Source organism: Merops nubicus, unplaced genomic scaffold (assembly GCF_000691845.1).
Source record: "Merops nubicus isolate BGI_N331 unplaced genomic scaffold, ASM69184v1 scaffold20819, whole genome shotgun sequence".
Lineage (NCBI taxonomy): Eukaryota > Metazoa > Chordata > Aves > Coraciiformes > Meropidae > Merops > Merops nubicus.
The window spans coordinates 60,746-80,519 of NW_008633327.1; the positions used below are offsets into that span (position 1 = coordinate 60,746).

Sequence of the window (19,774 nt, forward strand, 5' to 3'; positions counted from 1 at the left end):
TCATCATTTCTCTGATTATTTCACCACTAATTCAACCACAAAGAAGCACTGAAAGCCATATGCTTAGCAAGGAACAAGATAAATACTAACTGTTCAATACCTAAGATGGTGTCTGAAAAGCAATTAAAATTGTTCTAAAAACTTTGGCCTACTTACAGTGTTGATAACTGAGTCATGTTGCTGAAGGTGTAATTGGCCAATACGCTTATGCTGTTGTTGCTCAAATCACTGAAGAAACACACAGAGAAGATGTCATTTATATGTATGAATTAAGAAGTATCTTTTAAAAAAGATTACATAACTGCACAGCAAAATGCTTAAAGCAATTGAAAAGTTACATATTAGCAATTAATATGTTTTCTAACATATGTTTTCAGCTTTGAATAAGCTGTAAAAGCAAAGCACATCAGACTCCCCCAAAGAGCCTCCAAAATCTTCAGGCATATAGTATTCAGATAAAATAATCAGTGAATACAAAAATTTTTGAAGGATAAAATGATACAAGCACAAGTTAATATTTACTGTACCAATTTGTTTTGCAATCTAACACAAGCATATCATTTCCATATGCTCTTCACATTGACAGCTACTAGAACAAAATTTCATTTTTCATTTAAAGAAAGTCTTTCAGGCTCAAGCAGAACATTCTGTTTTGTTTTTGCTCTCCCTTGAAAACCAAAATTAGAGATGTTTCCAAATAAAACACTCTTTAAAAATAGAAGATTCCAGTTTTCCATGCATTCTGGTTTTGTCTGAGGTTGTTCTGCCCATTTGACTTGAATACCAAGAGCTGATTCAAACAGCATTTGAAAATTTCTAATAAATACAAAGGAATGAAATTCACCATTAGCTGAAGTATTTCAGGGAGCAATTTACTGCACAAAGTCTAGTTGTGTCTCTATCTGTATGACTGCTCCTAGCAGAAACAGCTATACAAATTTTCACTGCCTTAGCATTATAAATCCTGCCTCACCTAGAACAAATTAATGTGATCTCTGTTAATGACTTTTACAGCTTTGCACAGATAAATCTGCCAAGTGAAACCACAGCAGCTTGTGTGAAGAGTTTAGCCCTCTCCCAGAGGCTGGAAGCTCCTGCGGAGGAAGGAAGGGTCTCTGCTACTCTCAGTCACCTCACTCTTTCTCCACTCTTTATGAACACTTATTGGCAGCAGTGGCTACTGTGAAATTCTTCCCAAATTCAAATTACAGAAGTATTTTGATCTGTGGGCATTTTTTCCTCCCAAATACTAACTATTTATGTTCCACCTACAACACAGCGCAGAAATTCACATCATTTTCTTGACATTGAAACCACGTGTTTCTTACATCAGTGTCAGGTGTCTGAAGGTGGAGAGCCCCTTCGGCACAGCAGTCAGATGGTTTCCTTCCAGGTATCTGAAAAAAGACAGATTTGACAATTATACTAACATGTTAAGAACAACTCCTGCCACTCAATCTGTACCATGAATGAGGAAAACATGAAGTCAGTCACTAAGGAAATTATTGTTGATTAATTACTTTGAAACTACAACAGTTTCTCCTTTATTAATGAATTACTCCACATGCAAAGCATGTTAGTAGCTTATTGGTTTACTTTTTCTTTTTTTTCAAGACCTGGCAGCAAATAAAGGATCTCTGGTCATGGGATGTGAGACTTTTCCTGTTTATTACCAAAATAAAAGAGACACAACTGGAGTACTTTTCCTTAACCCTGGCTTTTGGGTGAAACATCACCCTTGGAAGATACCAAAGTAGTAAGGCTCCAATGGAAATCGAGCACTCTGGTGCCATGACATTGTCAAGGTGATCCTCCAGACACCTGCCAGAAGCTACACCTACCTGGGGAACAAATCCAACCTTCTCAGAAAGTACTGTGTAGGAAGAAGGCATTTCCCCCTCCACAGGTGAGGATAAAACATGAAATGATATTTCCCCTTTGGTAAAAGATACTATGAAGGCTTTTTCCCAAGGCAGACATGGGGCAATGCAATTGATGTGGTATATTTTGAAAGAATTAAACATAGCCAGAAAATACAGCCAATGGGCACCAGAACACTTAATGTGCTGCCTCTGCTGCTGAAAATGTCCAATAATCATGTTAAGAATTTTTATTCCCCTCCCCAATTTCCTTTTATTTGGCAGCAGGCCTCCTTATTCTGCGTGCAGTATAGCAAACAATAACAATAATGAATTCTTACTGGGCTATATGTTCCTTCTCTTCATTAACTGTAACAACACAGACATTTGTGTAAACTAAATCGAAGAAAATTTTCCCACAAACTTTATTTTTACATAATTTAAAAATAAAGTTTATAAACACTAGCAGAATTTCTTACATAACACATTTACAATTGTCACTTTTTTTTCCCTGCCCCTTCTATTTCCACGTAATTCCCTCTCACCATTTTCTTCTGCTTCAAGTCTCTTTTCAACTAAACTATTCCAACTGAACTACCCCAGCCTCGTGGTTTTCCATTCTGCCTGCACACAGGATCCCACCAAGCTGCAGCTCCCACAGGGCATGGGGTGGAGCTGACCTAGCTCCTGCTAGGATGAGGCTGGACAAGCGGGACTAGAGGCTTTGGAATCTTTAACCAAATGCAAAATCCTTCCTTAATGATAAAGCCCTATTGAATAACTAAATCTGTCCATTCACGAACATCAGAGGCATCGAGTGACGGAGTTGCACACTAAACCCTCAGCCCTTGCACAGTAGGGACTCTTGCTCTGCTGACACACATCATCACAAACCAGAGCAGGAGTTAGCTACTCCACGTTTACACCTCCCGTGGATACTCACATTCAGCAAGTGTAAAGACACTTGCTTGATTTTGACTAAATTTGTTCTAAATTATTTTGAAAAAGGAGTTCTCTGGTGAATTCACACCGTAAATAATTACACAGCAGATCCTCAGCATTCAGCCAGCTATGTTACTATGCAAACAGGGCAAAGCATGACTCGTTTCCCCACTCATGGTCTGCTATGGACGCAGCAAGCCACGGGCAGTCTGCACCTTCTTCTTCATCCCAGAAAGCTGCAAATCTTCAACGCATACGTGAGGGTAGGCTGAGGTTCCAGTCTCAATTCCAAACATAAAATGCAAAGGATTTACAAAGGAACTCACAAGCAGGTCATGTATTATGTATTTATTTGGAAGCTGTATATGATTTTATATAGGAAAGGAGACTCAACATTTGCACCGTGTTGAAAACTTCAGAAGCATATTTTCAGGATATTCTCTTGTTGATCCCAGTACAAAACAGCTTGCAATTTGAACAAATCAATGATGGCTAGCCAAGGTTTCCCTGCCCTCTTTTGCTTTCTGGTGCAATCAAAAGTTGACGGTGCACATTTTAATCCAGTGATTCATCATTCAGACTAACATAGACATGCAGACCCCTGGAGTTCAACTCCTACAGAAGATCTGCTTTGAAAAGCTTTGGATTCATACTTCAAGCAATTTGATGGTTATGGAAATGTGCTAGCAGAAAGCTGCAATTGTTAGACCAGTGGTATAATTTCTGAACAAACACAATTTTACACTGAAAAATTACTGCTAATATACTTTTCAGCCATGCGTAAGAACAACTCACCACTGTTAAACCTTTTACGACAGTATACAAAGAGTGGCAGTATTTTCTAAGCAAAAGGCATTCATTTTGAAAGCACATTAAAGTGCAATGAATTTGAGGTAACCATAGCTTTTAGGGCCTAAGAGCATGCCAAGAATGAGGAGGATCTGAGATGCAACATTTGACAAAACCAAGTGCTGTCGATGAGCTGTTCCCACCAGGGGCCAGGGCTCGGTCAGAGCAGGGAGGGGACATGGGGGCAGCAGCTCTGCACATTGCTGGGCTGCAGATGATGTATAGGGGTATAGGGGCTGAAAGAGGGCTGGAGGGTGGACATGGTGAACAACAGAATTAATCCTTAAGGGCGAAGGGGCAGAGCCCAGTTACTAAACTCTGCGTATGTACGTATATGTGTATATATAAATAAAAAAAACATAGATGAAGCCACAGCCCGCTGCCCAAACAAAACAAAACAAGCCATAAGACAATGATGTGGAGGGATGATTGTATTTTTAATTCTTTTCAATCCTTAGCCAAAGGAAGATGACGTATATGGCATCTGATATGCAAAGAAATTCTGCCATGAATGAAAAAGTATGTCTAATTTTAATGATCAGAGTCAAGAGTGGGTGTCAGCTACCTTAATATAGACACTCTGACTAGTATCCGAAACAACCTCGTTTGCTTCCTAAGGTCTCTAGACTTTGTAGTTTAAATATCAGCTTGGAAATCAGTTTTTACCCCATGAATGCTGAAGTCTCAATAATGACTTGTAACCAACTAGCACACCCAAACTGGAAAAAAATACATATTCATTTTCTCGTAAAATGCCACCAACTACACACCAGGAAAGGCTTCTTCTTCTAAGGCATGGCCAAGTGCTGGAGACAGGTAACAGCTGGCATGGCCACGCCTTGCTCCACGCTTGCACCAACCATGCTGGCTCTGGGAGCCCAGTGCCTGCAGCAGCCCCGGGGTCCAGCCAGCACCTTCCACACACGCTAACATCACAGATCAAACACTGAAAACTCTGCATAAAGGATGACAGCTGTTCTTCTCTCCAACTTGTCTATTTTTATACTGAAACCACACTTGGACTGGAGGTGATATAACCAGCACAAGGTGCCAAAGCATCATGTAATGATTGGAATCACTTGGAACCTTTTTTGTACAGAAGTGTCTGCTCAGCCATAAAGTCAAGCTCACAGTGGCAATCTGTGCTAAGAGGAGAAACTGGAGAGAGAAATCAGTTCTCAGGCACTAACTGAAAAGGCACAAAGCTTTTAATTTGATTTCGTTTAATATTTAATCTAGAACATTACATTACAAAACCCCCATACTTGACAATTTTATGTAGCTCTAAAATTAAGTTATAATCTGAACTTTTTAATGCAGCTAATCAATTTCCTAAAATTTTGAGGCAAGTTTCATTTCATAAAAATGGTGATATAGAAGAGAATTGGACTGTGAAAGATGAAACATCCGTACAGCATGAATTTTAAGAGCTTCAATTACAGTTTCTTGAGAAGAAGAAAAATTCAAATATAGATCTTAAACTTTGTTAAGCATTGGCAGATTTGGACTTTGGATTTTGCTGCATTTGTATGTCAGACCACAGTGTACAGGTCTGACAAACAGAAACACAGCTGTGTTGGGGAGAAATGTGAAAGCCATAAAGTTAAACTTACCTGCAGTCTCTACTAGTGTTAAAATCACCTTTCCAATATGTACTTAAACTTCGTCAGTCACAGAACACATTATTTGACAGTACTGATACTATTTACTCTTTCTAAAATATCAGATTTGAAATGCAGACTGAAGTCCTCTATTCTAGCTATAACCATGTTATCCTTCTACAGAACTATCCATTCTCTCAGTGGCAGAATTTTCCTCTGCAAGGAATGTAAAGAGTGTAATTGCAGAGTGTAAAACCTTTTATGATACAGGACCATGTAAGCCTACGCTTTGATCTAAATTGTTTCTCTCCCTTGTTATCACAGGAAAATTAGCTGAAGTCTGTGTTAAGGGTCTGCGTATAAAATAGTGCAGATTGCCTGACAAGCCAAAGCATTTGCATTCTCAAGCAGATGATTTTCATCAGGTATCTCACTTCAGATTTATCCCTTTGATGAACAGCACTCTAGGCACACTGTAAAATGTCACTAAATTGTTATAATATTTTACAGGAATCATAACTAACTGCTCAGAGCATCTTTATTGCAACACTTTGTGTGGCCCAGGTACAAGCCACTGTTTTTAGCTGCAAGTCAAGAGAAATCACAAGGGCTTTGGAAGATGGAAAGGAGGGTTGAGATTGGTGGTAAATACCTCCAGGAAATGTATGGAAAGCAATTGTCAAAATCACCTTGATCAGCTGGAGATTTAGCTGAATAAAGGTGCCATGCTAAGGCTGAGGCAGCAACAACAGCAAATTACAGGTGAGGAATAAAGAGCTAAATGTTCAGTGGGATCCCTCTGCTAGTAAGCATGTCAGCTGCTCAGGAAAACTGCTCTGCCAAGTACTGATTGAGCCTGCAGGCTGAATGAACCTAACACGCAGAACAAATAGACACAAACTAGGGAGAGAAGGTTTGTGAGGAGAGAAAGCGAAATGGTAAATGGAATAAAAATATTAATATGTATTAATACAACCAGAAAAAAAAATAATCACTAACAATGATGCATGGATGCAGGTTTTCCTAACAATCCCATCAGTGCTATCATAGAGCTCAGTGTCATGACAACATCTGGAGTCTAGAGATGACATGATTAGTACATATTTATTCTAAAAATACACCATGCTTATTATGTTATAGCTATTGACATGTTGTCTACATAATTGCCTCCAATGTTTTTCCCCAGTGCAAAATATTATCTGCTATTAGGTCCATAAAAGCAGCTGGATACTGTCAGATAAGACTGTATTAGAAATAGACAACGCTTTTCAAAAAACAAAACAAAACAAAACAAAACCCAAACCCTAGTGTTCACACACTGAGGTAATATATAAAAGGAAAAAGAGCATGGGAAACTTAGTTCAAAGAGATTTGGGTGAAAAAGAAGAAAGAAAAGGAAAGCCTAAAACACTAAGCAGCAGTGAAGCTAAGTTCCAAACTAGCTCATTGCATGAACATTTTACTTCTGAATATCTGGACTAGAAAACTGAGTATGGTCAAAAAAACCAAGGCTTCTCTTCAGAGCAAGAAAATAGGGGGAAAAAAAATGTAAGCGGTACATAAATATACAGCAAAGGAATTTGCAAGAAACAACATTTCGCTGTTCCCAAGAAGACGAAAGAAGGCTTGCCCATGATGATGGGGTTTTGTGAAAGAATAGCTGGGAAACAGATTTCTTGCATCGTCATCATCCCTCTAAAAGCCAGGAGACTTAGTGACCTTTTCAACTCTATTCTAGATGGAAACCTTCTCTTCCAAGGTAATCCCTCTTCCCAAGGGTGGTAAAAACAAAACACAGGGATGTCTCCTGTCATTCCAAGCTCTAAATATAAATGAGATAATGGTTTTCACATGTTTTGCCTATATGCACTTCCAAAAGAGAAACTCAAGAAGAAAATTGGAAGGAGTGAGCCTGTGTCTCCAGTCCACCATGTAACAAAACATCGCTGGTGATCTTTTTTTGCTGAGCTTAGGTCCAGTGAAACGTGACTCAGCAAACAGTAACGTTTTCCCTACGTGCCTGTGCAAGTCATATGTTCAGTTTTGCATGTTGCTATTTAATACCTATTACAATGAAATAACTCTTAGTTTAAGTCTATTCTAAGCCCTCTAGAAGAATTTAAAAGAACTTCAGAGAATCCTACATTCAGTCATAACAATTGGTTTATCTAGGTACATAGCAGTTCTTTTCCTTAAACCATCTTGTACAAACCCTCTGTAGTTGGATACAGAGCACTGCAGCTAACGTGCCTTCTAAATTAATACATCAATAATGGAAGTTTACAAGTGTTAGACTGGTGGGTTCATAAGAATTCCACTAAAATGCTCCCCTGCATCAGATGACTGCTCAGGTTTCCTGCAGGGAGGGGGCTGTGGCTGCCAGGACAAGAGGCTCTTTATGCCCTTGTCCTCTCCCTGGCACAACCTCTGGCCTTGGGGAAATGGGGATATTTTAGTCTAGGGAGTGTAAATAGATTGAGCAAGATAAATCTGTTTCATCCTGTGCTCAGAAATCTAGTCAGCTTTCTCTGCCAAGTTTTAGCTGTTCTCAAAATGAGGCAGGAGGTGAGATTCCATAGGAGATGCTGCTTACCACAGCAGCAATCACAATTCTCAAACACAGAACAATAAAAATACTTAAATTCACATTAACAACTTGGGACCTAGATGATATAGTCCTTTCTAGATTATTGACAAAACTGGAAGCAGAAGGAAGGTAAGTACAATTGATTATTTAAAAAAAAATCTATTTCCTGACAGTTTCCACAAACAGGTGAAATTTTAGCTTCAGTACCTGCAGCTCATCTTTTGGTATCGATGATAAATAAGGAGCTCAGTTTATGTTGGTTGAGAGGAGAGTGAGATCAGGATTGGATTTTGAGACAGCTGGGACAGACTGAAGGTTATATTTGCAGAACATGAAATATTCAGAGCCAGCCAGTCCGTGGCTGAATGTGTTCTGCTGACACATTTCTGGATTGAAAGCAGAAAATTGAACTAGAGGCTTTCAGAGCCAAGAGGAGCCCGCTGTAAACTCCTGCGGAAGAAGACAGTCACGTAAACTCCTATGAACTCAAACTGCTCAGTTCCAGGCTATTGCCTCATTTGCCAAGAAACAGCTTAAGAAAATATAGCAGTTTTCAAGAAGGTGAGATTAATTTCACTCTTTTTGTGAAAGTTATGTCATCAGTGTATCAGATAGCATCAGTAAAACTCAACATGAAGAATTTAAACATAAAAATTCCTCAGTGTGGCAGTGGAAATCAAAGTAACATCCGTGATATCTTACTGTTGGCCAGTCATATCTGAATGCAACAAAACGTGAACAAGAACAGAGCAGAAACCACCTCAAAGACTTTTTATCACTGATGGCAATATATAATGGAACACAGGCCAGGAGCTGGCTTTTAATCCCAACCACTATTATCCATGCCCTGGTTAACAGTGTTCCAAGGATGTGTTCATTAATGTAAAATTTTGATGTTAATTTGAGTTACCACAGACACTTTCAGCACACTCCTCATTCAGCAACAAAGTCTTGTATTTGACTACAGCACTGGTAAAACCAGTGGAAACCCCATTCTCCCACTGCAAAGGGAGTAAAAAGAGGTGTACCTCATTCACCAGCTGCCTTGTTACTGATTAGTAAAAATAATACTAGACACTAAAAAGCAGCAAAATCAAATTTTAATTTCCTACAAAAATCCCTCAGCATACCGAATAACTCACCCAATTATTTTTACACAGAAATGTTGATGAGATTGTAACAAGTTTCAGTAACTATTCACCTAGGACAGATTTGGATAAGGACCTGAAGAGGAAATGCTCAGTATTGCTGTTGCCAACTGTTTAAGCCAAGCAGTTCCACCAGTGTAGTTTCTTTCCATGGAAAGAACACAAATCCAATATAGAGTCATAGTGAGGGGTAGATGAAAAGATGACCACAAAGATGGTTCTCAGCTAGGATGAATTTACTTTACTATTTAATTTAATTATCTGTTATTTTAGCCATTTCATGAGGCTTGGATAAAAGGATTCTTTGTTTCCACCACTGGCTTTCTTCCTCCTCTTTCTTTTTAATCTCCTCAGAGGATAATTACCTCACAGCCACGTAACTCAGGAACATATTTTTGTCATCCTTTTAAAACGCCTGTTGTGAGCTTAGGCTTCTCAGAAGTACTACAGGATTATTTCATCTTAATACTTGCACTTGCTCTCTCACACAGAGTTAATGGGTACAAATGTAGATAAACTCTGTTGCCATTACAGAACAAGGTATTCACTCAAGGAGCAAATAGTATGAAAATAACAGTCAAAACATATGGAAAGCACCACAGATCAAAACATGAGTCACTGAAGTCAAAAGCAAAACCTCCACAGACCTACAGAGCCTCCCTGTGATGTAATTTCACGAGCCTAGGGCAGGAGCAATGTAAAAGGTAACTCACAGCTCAGTCACGTCTTTGGGAATTCCTTTGGGCAACACCCGCAGCCCTTTGTTGCTGCAGCGAACCACCGAGTCCACACAGGTACACTGGGAGGGACAAGGAGGTTGAAGCAAGCAGCTGCTTTCATCATTACCTGCAAAGGGAGAGAAACAGAGTGTTAGGAAGTCAGCTTTACAGCCCAGAGTCATGCACTTGGAGGATAACTGCTTACAAGAACCAAGGAGGGGCATCCCTGAATCCATAGGAACCACCACAACTAAAGCACATCCAATGCTTTGGATCAACCTGCCTTCATACAGGCTCTTTAGGCAACATGAACAACAGTTCAGAAACTGACTAGCAACATTTAAAAGTAGATTTTTTCTTTTTACTAAGGAGTATCAGCTACGTGAATCCCAAATCCTCCTCCCACTCCCAATGCACTAACTGAAATGAAGAACTTGACCAGAACAGACAGAACTTGCCCTTACATTCATTTAGACAGATGACATTCTCTATCTGCTCTGCTTTAAGAAGACTTTTTGAATATTCAGCTTTTAGATATTAATTTTTTAAAGTCAGCCTGGCACATCATTCATCACCTGAATTGTAAAAGCTCATTGTTTTTGACAAAGATAACCAGTGAAACAAACTGAGCAGCACTTCCAGCTGCTGGTGATCCATCTGTGCACCCATGAAAATATTTACTTTCTCTAGAAACAGTTTCAAAGGTCCATAAACAGCAGATTAAATCTTGTAACTGAAGAACAATAGGCTCTCTGCAGAAGAACTCTTTGAAGTGAAGAACTTTACAGCATGGATTTTCCCCAAAAGCAACAGGCTTTGCAAAGCCCACAGCAAACGTGTGCTACAGTGTCACGATGTATATGACAGGGAACACTTAGTGGCACATTCTCTAGATGACAGTGAGAGGAACCACACAATTGTTTGTGAGCCCAGGCAGCCTGAGCTGACCAGCATGGAGACACAGTGCTGCACTCCAGGAGCTCACAGCCAGCTCTCATTATGTGCCAATTTTTTTTTTTTTTTTTTTTTTAACTGATGCAAGGACTAATTGAGACAGATCTGCTTCTTTCTTCTCTCTGCTGGATGTACCCATGAGCATTGAGATAAAAGAGTAAGACTGGAAGTCTTGATACAAGATAATAAAATTACCCATAAATGTATGGGTAGGGAATAATTTGTATTCAGAGGGATGGAGAAGCACAACCAGCCAGAACAGAACAACAGGGAAGATTTTATTTTTTCCTTTTTCTCCCCAGCTGAGCTTAATAAGCTTAATGACTGGAAATAAAATTCAAAGTCTTTCATAAACCTGAAGAAAGAACATATTTCTTCAGAATATTCAACTTCCACCTGTCTTCTGCGTTTTACACCCTGCCACCTTCTACGTTCCATTCACGGCTGTCTGTGTGACTGTATGACAGAGAAAGCTCCCAAGCATGGAATGTCATTCTGTGGACAAGGTTTTAATTTTTTTTTTTCTCCCAAACTAAAAGCAAATTACTCTTTAATGACTAAACTTGGGTCCCTTGAGCTCTGAGTCCAAGCACGTGAGCCTACTGCCAGATTACTCGACTAGGATAGGAATTGATTTCTACTCTAAGTAGGAAACTTCTACTACTCTTATGACCTTTTCAGGGGTATGACTAACTGCAGCTCCAGCATACCTGGTTTTAATAGATTATCACAGCATACAAGTCAAGTGAGCAGTGCATTCATCAGTCAGTTTTTCTCCTTACTATTTCTCTAATCTGCTTGATCAGAAGAGAAATAACTACATGGAGAATGAAAGAAATGTCATGATAATGACGACGTCAAGTTTTTAAACCTATATGGACCCAGCAAAGCATTAACGCATCACTAATTTAAAATAATATTTATTTATTTATTTATTTCCCTGTTTTCATACCTGTTATTGGTGAAACTTAACAGTATCCAAAACTAAAAGACTTCCCAAGCGAGCACTGTTCCCACTGGCTTCTTAGTTAACTGATGTTAGTTAAGTGTATGAAGGAAGTGAGAGGAAGGGCTAGGATTATACTAAGATTATAAAAGTCCTGATAGGCAACAATGATCTTCAGCTCTAGGTGGCTGCCTTCCTCATCACTGAACGGGAATGTTTGCCATGTCTGATAGGAAGGTCGATCCTCACAGAGGTGCCTACGTTAACATAAATGCCAAATCGAATTGGAATTTCTTACCTTCGCAGGTGAAGTCTTGGACGTCTACATCTTGGATTGGAATATCCTTTAAGAAAAAGGGTTTCAAGCAGCGTGGATTTCCACTGACAATTCTCTTCTTCCTCAACCATTTTCCCAGCCAGGCCAAATGGCAATTACAGTTAAAGGAGTTAGCCAGCAAATTACTGAAATGGAACAAGAAGTAATTGCATCAAACATGAACATACAGAAATACTGAAATAACTACAGAAAGATGATGGGTTCCAAGTCCAAGCTCTTTCCTGCCATCTGCTTCTGTGAGATCCTCCTCTGTTCTACAGATAGGGAGGTTCCAGGCAGGTTTCACTTTAGAACTAGGGTTGTGATTAAAAGATATATATATATGTTTATAAACCAAAGTACGTATTGCTACTACTACTATTCGGACATATTTACAGCACTAACAGAGCTGTATTTATAGTGGATTTCAACCCAAGCTCACACCCAAGTCTGAATTCACCTTGCACACTGCACCCACGTGTGCATGATCCCCAGCATCGCTCCTTCGCGCAGTGCCGTGGGAAGTTAGCACTGCTAGCCCTGAGCACAGACCCACCCGCTCCCCTCCCTGGGAGCACAGCCAGCTGCAGCAGCACAGTGCTCCCTGCCCCAGCCTGCTCCCCAGCCTGCTCCTGCTCTCCACCTGCCTGAGTTATGGCCCGTAGGAACCAGTGCCAGGTGGGAGCCACCCGCAACCTGGCTTTGGATTTCCTACTGAAATGGTAAGGACGGCCCTCTGAATGTATGCGCATACATGTATAAAGCAGCACTATCAGCCTGAGCCACTTCTTATGAAGTTTCCTAAGGTCTGCAGTGAAAGCATCTGCTCTGCTGCCCTCTGATCTTTGCAAGGTCTGCATCAAATCTTGTTACAGCTCCTGAAATATCTTTCAAATACAGTTACAGCCTCGCTGTGGTACTGGGGTGTGCAGTACCCAAAGCAGCCATTTGACAACCTCTGTGGGAGGGATGATTTCTTAACGTAGCTTGAGTTAGCAGTGTTAATTTAAAAAAGGAAAGCTCTATCCATCCTGTTGTCAAAGGCATGAACACACAGATGTACAGCAATTACTCAGTAGCACACCTGTAACACAGTATAGAAAAGACACTATTAATTTCTATTTTTTAATAGGTTGTGACCCTTTAAATGAAAGGAGTGTAAAGTGACAGTTATTTTAAGCAACCGTTGTTCTAAGCTAACCAGAATTAGTGCTAAGGATCATGGAAAAAACATTTTTTTTTCTGTAGTCCTGTATTAAAATGTCTATCCATAATTTGTGTGTAGGCTTTCCATGACTAAATTTCAGTGGAAGGGAAGAGGCTGATACCCCTGGCTAAAAATAAAAGTTCACTATCCTATGTAGAAAGACAGGAAGAATCAATAGCCTCAGCCTGAGATTGCCTCACTGAAGACAAATGAGCTGTCTGAGCCCCACACATAGAAAATTAAGCATCCAAACAATGATAGAATTCTCACATCATATGTGAATATGTCTGAGAGTTACTTTGGTAGGACAGAAAAAAAGACAATAATGAAATTTCTCTAAAGCCTACCATATCTCAAAGACAGAAAAAATTAAGGCCTTAAAGCAACAGTCACTTCAAATGCAGGTGTAGTAGCTGAAGATATTTTAAGTCTCCGCTTGCAACATACTTTTACAAACCTAAATGTACTCAGAATCACATTAGGTTTTCAGCCACACAATTCCTCCAGAAAACAACAGTGCTGAAGACAAAAACATATGGCATAGTTGAGGTGTGGTAGCAAAAAACAACCCCAAAACCATTCCTAAATTATATATGTTCTAGGCCAACATCACATACCCATCATATGATATACAGCTGCTTTCTGCATTGTAAAAAAACATACTTCAATCACCGTGCTAGCCTGCAGCTCTGTGGCTGTAATTATATGTGGATCTAGCATAGACTATTGTACACTGTATAGAGGGAGAACTGGGAGTGAAAACAGCTCAATGTTTAGTAATAAAAATACTCAGCTTAGTTCATGCTGACTAGGATTCAAAGGTAAGGTTAACTTGCTGTAGAAGGGTGAGAAAACAAGAAGGTTACATGGGATTGTTCAGACAGAATACACAGAAAAGCACTGAAAGCATTAGTCTAATTCTAGCTACTTTCCTTCTAAATTGTTTTTCATTTTCTTTAATCCATAATGGGACCACATGCAGGATGCCTTCTATATTTTCCATACTGACGTACTTTGGCATCAACAAAGTGTTTACACCCAATGTTTAAACCTCCAACACTAAGTGAGCCAATGCTTCAAAGGCCATTAGTTCCAGTGACGGAAGACAGCAAGATCGTGTTTACAGAACAACTTCCATGACACAAATCATCTGAATGAAATAATCCACAATTGGAAAGAATAGGTGGATATAGTTAAGTTTCTGGAAAACCAGCAGCTCTGAATGTAAAGAACATTTTGCACATCTAGAGAGCAACTTACTGGTGTATGAAGAACTTCCAGAAACATTCAAACGTTAAATCTACAAAATGCTCACATCAAAACAGTAATTATTGCTTTCTACAGAGGAGGGGTTGCTTTGACTTAATGTGCTACTGCTCACTAGCTGAGCAGCACTGACTACCCACAAAGCCTCATTTTCTTCAAGTCAAACAGTGGTTAACATATGACCTAAAATTTACTAAATTCCTGGACTAGAATTTAGATTATGCCTTTTTGTCGAACTAAGCCAGAAATAAGTTGTTACATATAAAATTAATAAATAAACAAACCTACTGTTTTGAAATTCAAATAACTGGGTAAAAACGGACAAATTTATCCTGTCATACTTACACATGTCCCCCTGCCACTTTAAAAGCACCTAAATTTTGTCCTTTGTCCAACTGCAGAGCGGTGACTTTTTGCTTTAATGTAGCGCTAAAGTAGTATTTAGGCAGTGGAAGTTCATACACATCCCTACATAAATGCACCTTCAATGGCAAGACTGATGTAACTTTTGGAAAATAATCTGAGATCAAGGCTCTCTATAAAATACCATGTGGGAAAAATGATTCTTTACTGCACTTGAAAAGCAATTGAAAATCTGGAAAGGCCAATTATTTGCAAAAGCTTTATTTTGGAATCAGGCTATTCAAGTGGAGTTCTCAAATCACAAACAGTAATGTTGGGCAGACAAATTGTTATAAAAATTCATTTAGCAATCCGAGTTCCTACACATAAAATAGTGATTTAACCACTCAAACAGAAACAAAGCAGTCAAGCTTTTAGCAAAGATGTCATACCAACATTTAGTCTAGAAGTGTTTACTCAAGGACATAGATATATTTTTAAAATCAAGGGGGAACAGAAGATCTTGAGACATGAAATATGCGTATTCTAATACAAGTGCCTCTTAAAAACTGCAAATATAGAGTACTAACTATTGAAATGGATTCTAGTGACCTGTTAGAAAGACATGCTGATATGCATCTGTATATTGTTGAAATGTGGTTGAAAATAAAACCTGGAATTCAGGTTAAGTTTATACTAGAATAGTTGCATGTCTTTCTGATGAGCCAGTTACCATTCTAGCATTAGCCCCATGCAGCTATCGTAACAATAATTCATGGAAAACCAGTTCTGCTTGTAAATATGCCCACTTATGTGTGTAGGGACTGAAAGACATGACTGAACTCTCTGTACGCGGAAGTGCAATTGCACTTCAAATTAGGATGCTACAGGACCTGGCTTGACTAGTAAGAAATAAAAAAGCTTCTGTTTTTTTAAACAATGACTTACAAAATAGCTGTTCTTCCTCTATTGAAAACCATTAGTCAGGACACTATTTTCAAAGCTGTCCATATTTTGATAATACCTATGAGGCTGACTCAGAAAGAGTAATAACAAGAGGAGTAATATTTTTTAGTTCTGTACATGTGCCAAGATAAAAAAAGAAATGTTAAACTTTGTATGAATTTCTGGCTTCCATGAATAGATGCAAAAATAAGTCACTACAATACCCAATTAACTCACAAAGTGTGGGCTGAACAGGAAAAGCAGTCATACTATCTATCTTCAGTAGCGTTGTCATCTAATAGATCCACCTACAACGGAGTGCTGCTAGGAAATGAGCATGTCTGAATTTTACCTTTATATGTGAAATAACACTATGGCCTTAAAACACTGTTTGAAGAAGCCAAAAGCACACCTTATCCTGTCTGTAGATCAAGCACAGTGTGAAAATGTGTCAAAGAACAAACTTTTTCACCAAGACACCAGCTAGGAAGCTGTCATGACCAACCAGATTATAGGTCAGTGCCAAAGCAATGCATTCTAGTTAGCAGCAGCTTTAATTGCTGTTGCTAGAAATTGTAATATTCTTCACCTCCAGCTGAAAAAAGAAGAAAATGGGCAATTTTCTAACAAAACATGACAAGGACACTTCCATGCAAACAATGTAGGGACTTTATATACTGATCCAGAGAGTCACAGTGACTAAGGGCCCATGGAAGGAAGCAGGCAGGTGTTGCTTGCAGCACAGCCAAAAAAAGGTGTCAGCAAGTACTGCTCACTTTGACCAGTGGCTTGAAAACAGTCAATAAAAGTGATCTTGTTGTGTTTCTCTCTTTGCCCATCGATTTCAAGGAGGCTTTTGGGACTAGAGAAAGTAAATGGAAGAAAAGTCTGGGTTCTTTAGGCTGCATGGACCAAATGCTAAAATGATAATGGATTTGCTGGTGAGAAGTTCTAACAACAAAATGGAAGTGTGAGCAACAAAACAGGTGAGATTTAACACTTCTTTCTTCCCCCAGACATGATGGGGAATGCTTTCAAAACCTGATATGCAATACTGCCATTAGTTTATTTTGACTGGACAATTAGGATGTATTTTCAGGGCAGTGTGAAGGGAATTAAGGAGACAACGTCCATTAACAGCAACATCAGGGTTCCCTCTCACAGCTGGAAACAAAGAGCAGACTTTCTTTCCATATTTATCAGTCTGCACTTTATTAAAATGAACACACTAGAAAAAGTATGTAAACATATTTAAGAAGAAAGGGAAATACTTCAAAGAAGGATTGAGAAATATAAAGAGAATTATCAGAAAAGTTTAAGTTGGGGTTTTCAAATTCATATCCAGTAGGACTTGAGTACTTTGTCCTTTAGGCTCTTCTGAAAATCTAAGCATTAGCTAGAAGATTTCTTCTGACATTTAACTAATTTCACTGAAATCCAAGAAGCTGTTCTTACAAAATTATACTCTACTGAAACTAAAGTAGCTTCAGGCCACTGAAGTGTATGATAAGCTATGCACTTTGGAATCTGCAGAGACTGTTTTACATGAACTTTTACTGTGCACTGCACTAGGCTGTGGCATGGCAAAACAGTCATCCTGCCTGAGGCTGGCAACCTCAAAGTTTGTTCTGCTCCTCCAGCTAAAGCAATTCAAATGTTTTTCTAAATCACACCCTGAATCCTCCAAACCTGTGACTTCAGCAGTGTGCAGTTTTCCTTCCCTGAATGAGGTTTTCAACATATGAACAATAAATAATTTGATTTTGAAACTCAAATGTTATCATCTTAAAGGGAAAGCACGAAAAAACAGCATCATGACATGTTTGTACCCTAGAAAGATAACTTACATAGTAGACAAAGAGACTAAGGTGCTGAAGGCTCCAGGAGTGATAGTGCTGATGTGATTGTCATACAGAGAAAGAAGCCTCACTGAGCTCAGTCCAGCAAAGGTGTCGTTGTTTATACAGCTGATAGAATTGCTCCTCAGCATCCTGCAAGGATTAAAACAGTGAATTAGGAACTACCAAGAGAGAGTATAATTTCACACTAGGAGGTCCTTTATCTAGGGCATTAACAGATACTTTGGCAAGCACTGTTCTCTATTTTTATCCATTGCTGAAGTACAACACAGCTATAGGAGGACTAGATGCATGGAAACACGATGAATTTAAAACATATTTCATCCACAAAACATTAGAGGCTGTTGGGAGCTCCATATCTGAAAGCAGTACGCAATTACAATTTTATGACTAGTCCCAAACCTGAAACACAAACTAAAGTCTTAATTCAGTAAATATCTGAGAGTAGGTGAAGATGGATTTCAGACATCAGTTGAGAAAGACTGACAGCAATGTGTGACAATAACAATACCACTTGCATTACTTCTGCTCCCATCATGGATGGTTTTTGTAATGCACACTAGAGAAGCATGGAAGAAAACAGCAACCTCAGCAGAAATAGCTTAGGAAATAGCTTAGGAAAGGTTTCCAGACCTAACACAAATTCTGAAATGCCATTATAACCATTAATTGACAAGAAAGCAGCAACCATCCTATAAAATGGCCTTTTCTCAGTGCTTGTATCAGATGAATCGTGCTGTGTTTCGGAAGATACATCTCTCTGAGTTGTTATGGTAACAATGAACTCGATAATAAAGCCCAATTAATCTGTAGTATCTTGTTTTACTCCATAGCAAAAAGGCTCATGTGTATTTGCTACACTGCATGCGAATCAACATCTGGGTCTGTAAACATCATTACACAGTTGTGATATTCCTACTTAGGTGAGAAATTATTCAGTAATTAAAGCATATTACCAAAAATCCACAACATAGACGCAGGTCATGCTGCTGTTCCAGTAAATTGATCCTCCAGATTGAGCAGGGTTAATTCCTTGGTATCAAATTCATGCAGTGTACAATGAAAATTCAGACTCCCTTAGAAGTCTGGATTTAAATCTCAGATTGGCATCTGCCATTAGAGTGTTTAGATGGTACATCAATAGATACTTGGAAAACACCAAAGAGAGATCAGATATGGCTGGGAAGAAATTCACAGCATAATCAGGAACACTCAGTGTTTAAGACGTGAACATTACGTTGCTTTTCGTTTACTGCTGTTTCCATACTGTTACCATCACAGGCACCATGGTCTCAGTTGTTCTGATATTGCAACTGGGATGAATTTATGTCAGAAGAGAGGCACAGGGCACAGACACACACCTTACACGTGGAGCACGAAGCTGTCTGAAAGCCAGGTCAAGATCACAAGCTCTAGAATGAGCAAGGTAGCAAATCAGAATAAGGGCCTTCATGTCTTAGTAGCAGTAGGAAACTTTTTCTCCATTCTGTAGGTGAGGTACCAGACAGTAGTACTGCAAGATGGGCTGACCGAATTTGGATGCCAATGCATCTTGCACAGTGACTTACTGCATTTCAGAAAGCACAGAGTCTTTTAAAAACTGAAGCATGATTCTGGCCAGGGTGGCCTCTTTGTAAAAGATGACAATTTTAATGTTCAAAGAAAGTCAATTAATGGATAGAAATAGATGTCCCTCCAGCCAAAGCCTTTGGTTTTGTATCATGGTTCACTGTGCACTGTGTGCCCTTCCTGAAGGAAAACTTATACTTGCAGATCTTCGTATCATGCTGTGTATATTTAGACTGCTTTATCAGCTAGGGGGAAATGTAGGTCAGGTCAGCAGGATAGTTTGAATGTTAAGCATCTTTTTATTAAAAAATGCTGAATTTTCTTTAGGAGCACTGCCACAGGCTGCTTTACAGTATAAAAATTAATTTAGTATCTATGGACAGTATTTTCAAATCCCTTAGTAAAGTGCATACATTAAATTAAAGAACAGATGGCTATAACCACAGAAAAAAAATGTTAAAGGAACAGCAAAAGAAAAGTTTCCTATTTGTCATCTCAGGCCGAAGTCCTTGAAGTGAAACTTGGATTTTTAGACTGAAGTAATTGTGCCATGATACTTTGCAACATAAGAAGCATTCGCTGCTAACAAATAAATTGTAGATTTTAAACTGCATTTTGATTTCTAGAGTCTATTTACTAACAGCATCCACCTCATTAGGTACTTT

The 19,774-nt window shown here is 39.0% G+C and overlaps 1 protein-coding gene across 1 annotated transcript in view; it reads right to left on the minus strand.

The window, feature by feature from the left end:
* The window catches only part of LOC103780536 (slit homolog 3 protein-like), a gene marked incomplete at both ends in the record, with an annotated part of 123,744 nt that overhangs the window by 54,880 nt on the left and 49,090 nt on the right, over positions 1 to 19,774 (minus strand). The window contains 5 exons of the mRNA XM_008948224.1: positions 157 to 228; positions 1,329 to 1,397; positions 9,700 to 9,832; positions 11,904 to 12,067; positions 17,529 to 17,672. Coding sequence (XP_008946472.1) covers positions 157 to 228; positions 1,329 to 1,397; positions 9,700 to 9,832; positions 11,904 to 12,067; positions 17,529 to 17,672 — 582 coding nt within the window. The remainder of the gene's footprint in view (positions 1 to 156; positions 229 to 1,328; positions 1,398 to 9,699; positions 9,833 to 11,903; positions 12,068 to 17,528; positions 17,673 to 19,774) is intronic.